The following is an 11,429-nucleotide window of genomic DNA, read 5'->3' as shown; positions in this document are numbered from 1 at the left end:
AACTTCCCTTATCCGTCCCTTTAAGGAGAGTGTGCACCACACAACAGTGGAGAGTCACTGTGGTCAGTGGGCGGAGCTTCTATACGGGTTGATCTCAAACTTAACCTGGAGCAGGTTAGCCGTTCATCAGAAGTTACCATGGTGATTTACCTCGTTAAGAAGTGGACGAGCTTCGTAGGACTGAAAAAACTAAACCTGAAGTTAACCTGATAACCACAAATCCTGCTTGGTAGCACAGACCCTGGATCTGTGATATAGACTGTGTTTAGTAAAATACTGATGAAAGCAGCGTGAACTGGACTCCAACAATCTACTGACCTCAGAGTCTCCAGTCGACAGGTTGAACTCTGCTTTAGATCAAGCAGCTCCTTCACTGCTGAGTCCTGCAGGTCGTTTTGACTCAGATCCAGTTCTCTCAGATGAGAGGGGTTTGACCTCAGTGCTGCAGCCAGAGAAGAACAGCTGATCTCTGACAGTCTGCAGTACCTCAACCTGGATAAAGAATAAAACTTAAATGTAAATTAAACTGAGTTCATGTGTGAAAATAACGAACACGTATTCATGTCACTCAGACTCATAACATGGAAGATAAATATGAAATCAGACATGTTGGACTAAACACGAGTCCTGATTCAGTACAAATATATCAATTAGACCCGGTCTGTGTCCTGCAGATCAGTTTAGGAACTCCAGAACTAAACTCAATGTTTTAACAAGTAGCTGAATATTAATCCTGTCACAGATTAATTAATGAATGGAGTAACATTATGGATGAAAAGGAATTATGTAAAATTAGAATTAAATAAGATAAATTGTGTATAAATGCTGTATTATAGATATGAGATCTACAAAAGCAAGTCAGTGAACTGACCTCAGAGTCTCCAGTCGACAGGTTGAACTCTGTAGAAAACCACACAGCTCCTCCACTGCTGAGTCCTGCAGGTCGTTGAAGGTCAGATCCAGTTCTCTCAGATGAGAGGGGTTTGACCTCAGAGCTGAAGCCAGAGAAGAACAGCTGATCTCTGACAGTCTGCAGAGAATCAACCTGGATAAAGAATAAAACTTAACTGTAAATTAAACTGAGTTCATGTGTGAAAATAAAGGATTTGACTAAACATCACTGTCTCTGTTTTCAGACCTGAAGTCTGAGTCAAGTTGTTCTGGACATTTTCTGGAACTTTTCCTGCAGCCTCCTAATAAAGTTTCTGAGTGAGTCCATGTGAGAATAGAGCAGGTGAATGTCCAGAGGATTCACAGAGAGCGAGTGGACGTGTTGATGAGGTTTCTAACACGTGACTGACGTGAAACTGGAAGAACTCAAATATCTCTGGATGAAGAAGAGGAGCCGTACACGTAGAAGATGAAGACGTCAACTTGGAAACACGAGGAGATTCCAGAGCTTTTGTTGATGAGGGCCGACGTCGGTGTGGATGAGCTGTAAACAACAACACTGATCTTTCCACAGCAGGATTTATACGTCATGTCCGGCCTCCTGATGCTCCACCTGTTCTTCATATGTGAAAGTCAAACTCCAGAAAATGTCCAGACACTATTTTACAGAGTTCATGAAAACAGCTTGAAAGTCCTTGTGTCCTCGGGGTTCAGTTGTTTGTAATATGTAACTTCACCACTAGATGTCTCTAAATATCTTTCTGGACATGTTCAGGAGTCACGTGAACAAGTGGACTACGTTCACATGTACGACACCTGGAGACGTCACTAACTCCTTCACAGTGAACCTGTAACTTAACATAACTTAACATAACCATAGTTATCATGGAGATATGTGTTTTGGCTCCGCCCCTCATCTGAATGTTCCCACATGTTCCTGTTGCTGTGAACGAGTCGGACCCGGACAATCTCCTGCTGCTGCTTCAGCTCCAGAAAATGTCTGACCCACTTGTCAGAACATGTTCCACAGTTGATGTGTGAAAGGGCAAGCAGTTCTATGATCATGTTTTCTTGAAGTGGTGATGATCTGAGCAGCAGTTTGACCAGTTGAAAGTGGTGCAGGGAGCCTGAGGAACACGTGTGTACAGGGCGGGACAGAGATCTAGTGGTGAAAAGATAAAGGCATGGACGACCCCGTGTCAGTCCTGATACCAGAGGAAGGGTTTCATGTTGGAAATGAACCCAAAGTAAAAGAAACAGGGCTGAAGAACTTGGTCCTAAAAATAAAAGGAATCAAATATAATCAACTTGGACTCTGGACCCTGAGCCCAGTCCCAGAACACCAACACAGCACGCTGTCATGTGGTCAGTCCACAGGACCACCGGGACAAGTCCTGGTTAGCTTCCACAGAAACATTACATGTACACATTGTCCAGCATTGGATTGTTTCTCTGTCAGTAAAACTTCAGTCACATTGAGCCCGACTCGGTCCTCAGCGCTCATTCTACAAACATCTCTCAGCTCAGTATCAGTGTTCACTGTTAGGAACACATGTTCTGACCTTTGACCTTAAAGCTCCAGTGTGGAAGATTCAGGTGAAAGGATCCATTGTTAGAAACTGAAGAGAAAAGAATCCTAGAGATGTTTTCACTAGTTTCATCTGAATTGTATCAACTGTTGTTTTCTTTACTTAGAATGAGCCATTTATATTTAAATACTTTATATTGACAGACTTTAGAATTAAATACTTTATATTTAAATATATACATTATATTTAGACTGAACCTTTAACATTAAAACATGATGTCTGACCTCAGAGTCTCCAGTCGACAGGTTGGACTCTGTAGAAAACCACACAGCTCCTCCACTCCTGAGTCCAGCAGGTCATTGTCACTCAGATCCAGTTCTCTCAGATGAGAGGGGTTTGACCTCAGAGCTGAAGCCAGAGAAGAACAGCTGATCTCTGACAGACTGCAGAGAATCAACCTGGATAAAGACATAAGAATATTTGAATGTGTTCTCCTGTTGTTGTGGATCGTCATCATGTCAACACAGACTCTCAACATGCTGCAGTACCAGAACACCACCACAGCACGCTGTCATGTGGTCAGTCCACAGGACCACCGGGACAAGTCCTGGTTAGCTTCCACAGAAACATTACATGTACACATTGTCCAGCATTGGATTGTTTCTCTGTCAGTAAAACTTCAGTCACATTGAGCCTGACTCGGTCCTCAGCGCTCATTCTACAAACATCTCTCAGCTCAGTGTCAGTGTTCACTGTTAGGAACACATGATATGACCTTTGACCTTAAAGCTCCAGTGTGGAAGATTCAGGTGAAAGGATCCATTGTTAGAAACTGAATAGAAAAGAATCCTAGAGATGTTTTCACTAGTTTCATCTGAATTGTACCAACTGTTGTTTTCTTGTACTTTAGAATGAGCCATTTATATTTAGATACTTTATATTTAAATACTTTATATTGACATACTTTATATTTACATATTGTATACTTACATACTTTATGAATAAATTCTATATATTTAACTACTTTATATTTACAGACTTTAGAATTAAAGACTTTATATTTAAATATATACATTATATTTAGACTGAACCTTCAACATTAAAACACTATGTCTGACCTCAGAGTCTCCAGTCGACAGGTTGGACTCTGTAGAAAACCACTCAGCTCCTTCACTGCTGAGTCCTGCAGGTTGTTGAAGCTCAGATCCAGTTCTCTCAGATGAGAGGGGTTTGACCTCAGAGCTGAAGCCAGAGAAGAACAACTGATCTCTGACAGCCTGCATCTCTCCAACCTGGATAAAGAAATATGAATATTTGAATGTGTCCTCCTGTTGTTGTGGATCGTTATCATGTCAACACAGACTCTCAACATGCTGCTGACCTCAGTTCAGTCTGTGACCTGAAGATAATTATCAGATCAGACATGTTGGACCATTGTTTCATTCATCAGCTTCTTCTCTGTGTGTTGGTCACTTAGCAGGTCTGTGTAATTAAACACTGTTTAAATTAGGGATGGCTCCTGACAGTCACTTCCTGTTTGTTTCTATACTTATCAACTGTCCAACGTGTTTCAATAAGAATGTGTCTTATTTTGAAAACCTGAGGAGGACGAGTGCTCGGCCTCAGTTCACATGTTATTTACTGACACTCTCTTAGTGATCAGGAGCAGGTGAGTGCAGGTGAATGGAGTTGATGAGGTGGACGTGACTGACAGGCTGGGTGAGTGACAGATGACTGAGGGACAGTGAGCAGAGCAGAACTGACACAATTTAAATAAATAATGACCCAATAAGAAAGAAAGTCTGAAAAGTGAAGAAGGATTTAAGGACCTCAGAGACTCCAGTCGACAGTTTGGATTCTCCAGTCCAGAACACAGCAGCTTCACTTCTGAATCCAGCAGCTCGTTGTCTCTCAGATCCAGTTCTACCAGAAGTGAGAGATCTGACTTCAGAGCTGAGGCCACGACTTCACAGTCAGTCTCTGAGAGTTCATAACCACCGAGTCTGTAATTAAAGAAAATATCTATAAGAATAAAATCAGAAAACACAATATTCATACAAAACGTGATCATGTGACCCTCACCCTGGTAAATCCCCGCTTTGCCTCATGAACATGTTAAAAACTCCTCAAGAGAATCCTTCAGATTTGCTTCAAGCGTTCATTCAGACTAACAGAGGAACTCATTAGATCAGGCAGTCAAGGGTCAAAGGTCAAGGTCACACAACATGTTCATGGCCTGGTCAAAGGTCAAAGGTTACAGTGACCTCATATTGTGAATGCAACATGTCAGGAACTTGGAGGGACTCATCCAAAACGCGCGCACACACACACACACACACACACACACACACACACACACACACACACACACACACACACACACACACACACACACACACTATTGGGTCACACTATTTAGGAATTGTCAAATCTTTTTCATAAATTTATTGGCCTTTATATCGGTATCAGATTTTCTTTCACTCTAATATCGATAAAATGGTTTTTGAACGAACTCTCAGAAACTGATGGTTTAGGATGTGTCAGCTGATGAAGCTGTTAGAGCAACGTAGTTTACACCATCTCCATGACAACAGGGTTATTCTTTAGAGCAGAATAAACAGTAAACTTACTTTAAATGTGTCCTCTGAAGCATCTGATTTTGGATGATAAAAATAAATAATCATTAGAAGAGACATCACATAATAAATGAACAGCAGAATTATTGTAAGTATTAATATTTACCTTTAGTCTTCTAAAGTAGAAGAATCCTGCTCCAGCTCCTAATGCTACAAACACAACGAGGACTCCGACCACAACTGCTGCAACTGAACCTGAAAAACATGTAATTCAGAGAGTAGAACTGTAGCATCAAGAAAGTGCAGTGATGTGTCTTCAGTGTAAAGTGTAGTGTGTGTGTGTGTGTGTGTGGCCTCCACGTTCCTGTGTGTTCTCCTGACTACATGTGGTCTCATGACTCCTGAGGAGCTGGCGGACGGAGCCCTGGGGGATCTGCTCCACCAGGAGGAACCAGGACTCACTGCACGAGCCTCAGGTCTGACAGTCGCTCTGAGGATTTCATCAATCAGTTCTCGTGTCATGGGATCTTACCTTTCTCTATCGTCACGTAGCTGTTGATGAAGTGCGTCTCCTCTTCACTACTGAGTTCACAGGTGAACGTTCCCTGGTGATCTGAAGATAAGTGGTGCAGCGTGAGGCTGCCTGACGCTGACACATCCTCCACCTGCTGCCTCCACTGCTCTGAGACCCTGTGGAGGCCGTCGACCCCGGTCTGGTTCACAATGATCTGCCTGTGGTTGAATTTCCACACCCAGTGTGTCAGTGGTTTGGTGTTTGGAGCAGTGCAGTGGATTGTTGTTGTTGTTTTAAACGGTGACACACGGACGGGAGCTGAAAAGAAAAGGGATCAAATAATATCATCGTTGTCAGAATGTGGTTTCAGGCTCTGATGAGACTTTCTGAACATTTTCTATCATCAGAATGATTCATGTGGAGGAGGGTGTGGCCTTGGAATGATGAACTGAACTAGAAGGTCACTCAGTGGAGCTGATATCTCCTCCACTGCTATAGGACAGATTTCCATGAAACTTGGCAGGAAGGTGTGTTATGGATCAGGCTCAGAGAAGAACTCATCAAATGTTTGTGTGGATCCAGGATTTGTTGTTTTTCACATTACCATTGTGAGAGAGGATGTTTTTCAACATTTTCATTGATTTCCCTGCGAATAACTGATGAAGGTGAAGAAACAATCTGACAAATTTAGAGGACTGATATTTAAGAGTGTGTGAAATTTGGTGCAGATCTTGGACCTGGTGAATTTCAATGTGGTTTCATAAGGAGACTGTTGGGCCTTGTGGAGGTCTGAGCTCTACTGAGTGACCTGTGGCCAACGTTCCATCCTCACAACTAGTTTAGTGGAAATCTGTTCAGCAGACAAAGAAACAAACAAAGTAAAGATTGAGAATCAGCATTGATATAAAATGTAAGTTATCTGTAGGAGCAGATATAAATATGCAGCAGTAGGTGAAACAAGCAAAGGTTCAGTTCCATAGAGCAGATTCAACGTACTGGGTTGATACCACACCGCGCTCCTCCTGCCATGGCGAGTGCTGATGCTGCAGATCAGAACAGAGTCTCTGTCTGACAGTGTCACTGTGCTGCTGATCTCATAGAGCTGCTGCTCCGTCTCCTTCACTGTGGTTTGGTTCTGAAAGGTCAAGGTGGACGGAGGCCTGGTGGACCAGGTGAGCTGCGGCTCGGGGTAGATCCCCTCTGAGCGGCAGGTGAAGCTGTCCTCCACCTGCTCAATGTCCACGTGACGCACCGGAGCTGCAAGACAACATTTCTCTTTTATAACTCATTGATCATCTTTGCCTCATGCACTGTGGAGCTCTTCATTAATTTGACATATTGTGCTTATTATTTAACACGTCACATATGAGCCATTATGTGGTGCTGCTGACATCAGCTGTGTCTCAATTCAGGGGCTGCATTTGAAGACCGAGCTCCAACGAGTGGATCCGTCCCCGTCCAACCTGTCCCAGGATGCATTGCACTTTAGTGACTAACATTTTTCAAAGAGGTAATGGTGCCGGCAAGCAACGAGACGTCCAATGCTTAAGTATCAGCTTCAACTCAACCCAACAGTACACATGTTAAACAAGGTAACAGCAATAAGAGACAAATACCATTTCTAGTATTTGTGTTCTGTTTTCACTGTGAGTTTCTTTACCATCTGCTCTCAGGTTGATAAATGACTCCTCATGGACTCCAGTGATGGTGCTGGTGTAACACTCGTATCTGCCCAGGTCCTGAAGCTGCAGCCCCGTCAGCCTGATGGAGGCGTTTCCTCTGGAGATCTGATCTGTGAACAGCGATGTCCGGCCTCTGAAGCGCCCACTCTGGAGATCAAACTGGTCTCTGGCACTGTAGTAGGAGTGGACACGAGTGTTTCCTGGTTTCACCTGCATCCAGTGGATGACTGGGTCTGTACCAGGTTGAAAACTGCAGGGTAAGATGCAGCTCTCCTCTAAAACGCAGGAGACCTCATCATCTGTGAGACACCGGGTAAAAAAACAACCAGTTCAGGATCAACTGTGGTGAATAGAAGCTTTTTTCAAACTGCAATTAGAGCATTTGCTCACAGACGGATTGTGAATGTAAATATCCTGATGGAACTGTCTGTCTGTTTGGCTGTTGACAGTTAACATACAGTAGTTTCATCTGAGCTGCTTTCACAAAAACAACCTCCTGCCACACGAGGCATTCAAATGTGTAACGTACATTTACTGTCAAACCAAAGATATGAACTAAAAGAGGCTCAGATTCACACCAAGTTGGAAAAGTTGTTTGTTGATCACAGAAATGTTCTTTTGAAAATTTACTGAGATTCAGCAAAACTGAACATTCTTTGGATGAGAAGAATTTAGGATCTGGAAATTTAGATGTAAAGAAAGATACATTTTTTGGGAATCCTGTGAGAGTGTGTGTGTGTGTGTGTGTGTGTGTGTGTGTGTGTGTGTGTGTGTGTGTGTGTGTGTGTGTGTACGTGTGTGTGTGTACGTGTGTGCATGTGTGTACACAGAATAACTCACGCGCAAACCCACTTTCAAAAGAAACCCTCTTTATAAACCTCTGGTATAATCACAGCTCAGCTGAAGAACCGGTTGATCATCACCCAGTGTGAATGTAAGCTAATTGTTTTAGTTGCCTTATTGTGAAGGTTTGGTCAGTGAATTTCCAAAGCAGTGTACCGTAGGGGACCTTTACTGTGAAGGGTCACCAGCGGAAGCTGTGGTTGTTTTGATTGAGCTTTGACTTGATGTGGAACATAAACAACATGTCTCCTGGTTCAAGTCCACATTGTTCAGTTCTTATTTTACTGTGACTTCTTTGGCAAGGGCGATGAAATATATGATCACCAGCTCTCAAGAGCCAGAGGTCGATTCAATTTAACTTTATTTAACTTTATTTAACTTTATTTCAGACTCGTAGGTCTCGTGACTCTTTGAGAAAATAAAATCCGTTGAGAAGAAACTGCAGCGACAGAAATGATCTGACTTCAAATCTAAAAAGAGGCGACTATTAAAGGAGCAGGCATTAAAACCCAGATGTTTGAATATACCCTGACCCTCTTAACAATATTCACTGTGCTAAATACATATTATCACACTGCACATAGTCTTTGCACTTAATGTATTAGTTTAATTACAATTATATTGTCAACAGAATAATTAAACTTTTAATTTGATTAATTTGACTTTTGTGTTACTGAATAAACATTTAAACTCATTTGACTTTGACTATTTTTGTTCTGCATAGATATTATTATTATAGTGCTTAACACACTTGAAGTCACCGTTTTTAAAGAGGCACATAAACAACTTAAATATGATTGTAAGCAGATATCGGTGTTTTCGTGAAGATTCCTGCACTTTATCTAAATTATAACTGGTGACTAATACTGTAGAATAATGTGCTGTTAAAATACTCACTGAATGCTTTTATAACAAAAAACAAACAAATCATTTAGGGGGAAAAATTTAAACTTACAATAACCTGGTTGCATAAATATGCTCACCCTTAAATTAATACTTTGTTGAAGCCCCTTTTATGTTATTACAGCGCTTGTTTTTTTATGTAGGAATCTATTAGCATGGAACTTCTTGACTTTGTATTATTTGCCCACTCTTCTTTGCAAAAGGCTCCAAGTCTAAAACTTGAAGCTTCTCCTGGTGATTTGGATATGTGCTGGGTCGTTGTCGTGCTAAAAGGTGAAATTCCTTTTCATCTTCATCTTTCTAACTGAAGTCTGAAGGTTTTGTACCAAAATTGACTTGTATCTGGAATTGTTCATAATTCCCTCCACCTTGACTCAGAAGAAAAGCTGGGCTTAATAAATATACTAGGCAAAGCAAAGTCTGTTTATTTGATTCCAGGTGATGTTTATAAATTTGATTTGTGTTGCTGTGATATTTTGGTTATAAGTTATTTGAAAGTTAATGTTAGTTATGTTATGCTCTTCCCAGTCTTTCTCTGCATGCAACGAGCTACTTCCTCTAACCTGGCACCAACAGACACACACACACATCTACCCACACATCTTTCTGACTCCCGCCTCCAGGGGGGTCAGTTATCTTTATAGTGGCCAGCCGCCATTTTGAAAGCTCACTGACTCACATCGACACACACACACACACACACACATATACTACTCACACACACATCTTTATATAGTAAGGAAATGTTCAGTAGTTTGCGTTTTTCTACTTTTATTATCTTCATCGTAAATGTTTTTCTTCAACAAATGTTTTTCATTAATGTTGCATAAGTGTGAATTTTTCCAACCTCTACACTGTCACGAACTCTATGTAGAAAGATGAGACCTCACGTACCTGCTGTGGTGAGAGTCCACATGATGAGGATCCACACAACCAGAGACTTGAACACAGACATCTGTCTTTCATTGTGTGAGAACTGAATGTGGATCAATGGAAGAAGAGACGAGTTAACAGCTGGTTGGACTCATGACACCGAGTCAGAGCAGCTGAGGTTCAGACTCTGCAGAGTTCAGACTGTAGACTCACACACTCTAAGTTCCACTGTGAACATTGTGTAATGCAAACCGAAAGTGACGTAGCGTTAAGAAAACAAGAGTTTACTCACGGAACAACCGGGTCTCCACTCCCCCGTCTCTGTTACTGAAGAACAGACCTGAAACCTGGTGAACTCCTAATAACCGAAGCTAAAGTCATAAAGACAAACGAACAGTAAACGAGTCAAAAGCTTCTCCAGCGACTGATCCCGACACGATCACAGTGGATGAGAGAAGTGAGAGAACACGGTGTAAATAAAGAGGAGCTTGACCTCGAGGTCAACACATCCAGGACATGTTTCAGATATCAGGTTGATTTGAACCTAACAAACACACTTCAGCTTTCCTGGAGCAGCTGCTGCATTTATTCACCAACTCAACGACTCACACTGTGTTGTGTGATTTTGTACTTTGACCCTCTGGCTGCACCCTCTTTCAGACAGATCACTCCACCTCGGGGCGAAGCTTATAATCATTAAGAAATTTATACCATCGATTAATAATTAAACACATGATCGTCAGTTCGTCTCCTAAATCATCCCAATGAATATAAAATGAAACAAATGAACTAGTTTAGTCCTGTAAACAAGACTTTAATTCAAAATTTAAAAATATTACATATGAATGTGAACTAGTTCATTTTCATTTGCATGAACAGAACTTTAAACTAGTTCATTTTAAGTGTAAACTGGCACAACACTGAGTATAACTGTGTACATTACTTTATACTTATAACTTTATAAGCCGTGTTATCAAATATATTTTGAGGCTCCAGACAAGTTTTATTTGGGGGAAGAGGAGAAATGGATCTTTTGATAGTAAAGGTTACTGACCCCTGATCGAGACAAATCATTGCTCAGGTCACAGAAGTTCGATGTCATACTAAAGTCTGATGATCAACCACAGTTTACAATTACTAACATTTACATTTAAATATGAATGAAAACTCTAACAGACAGTTAGAACACCATGGTTCTCTCTTTCATCATCTGTAAGTAGTAGAAAGTGAAAGTCCGATTCAGGTCGCCTCATGTGACACGTCCCCAACCTCTTAAAAAAAATAGACTTAGACTTTTGAAACTTCTGCTTTAATAAAATAAAATACTTTCCATCATTGCTGCACCATACATTGTTTTTCCCTTTTGTTTAACCAGCAGATCACCACAACAAATAATTTCCTCTTCTCCCATTTCCTCAGTTCCTCCACAGAGGCAGAGGATGATGAAGAGCAGGAGGCAGAAATTCATGAATCATTTTGGGTCCTGGTCCAATTCGGGCTCTAGAAAGAAAACAACACAATAAGAACATTAATTTATCCTATTTTAGTTTGATACTGTATGTGTTGTGCAGTGAATGGGACATTTCCTTCCAGGACCTCACACTACGGTGGCCCTGAG

General features: G+C 41.4%; 1 protein-coding gene across 1 annotated transcript in view; it reads right to left on the bottom strand.

Moving 5' to 3' along the window:
* LOC128453930 (protein NLRC5) overlaps positions 1 to 11,429 on the bottom strand; it is a 359,511-nt gene that overhangs the window by 2,103 nt on the left and 345,979 nt on the right. Inside the window, exons 26-28 of the mRNA XM_053437070.1 lie at positions 2,705 to 2,878; positions 872 to 1,045; positions 319 to 492 (exon numbers count right to left, since the gene is read on the bottom strand). Coding sequence (XP_053293045.1) covers positions 319 to 492; positions 872 to 1,045; positions 2,705 to 2,878 — 522 coding nt within the window. The remainder of the gene's footprint in view (positions 1 to 318; positions 493 to 871; positions 1,046 to 2,704; positions 2,879 to 11,429) is intronic.

This window comes from Pleuronectes platessa, chromosome 12, assembly GCF_947347685.1.
Source record: "Pleuronectes platessa chromosome 12, fPlePla1.1, whole genome shotgun sequence".
Taxonomy (NCBI): domain Eukaryota; kingdom Metazoa; phylum Chordata; class Actinopteri; order Pleuronectiformes; family Pleuronectidae; genus Pleuronectes; species Pleuronectes platessa.
This window is presented reverse-complemented; position numbering and strand designations above follow the sequence as displayed.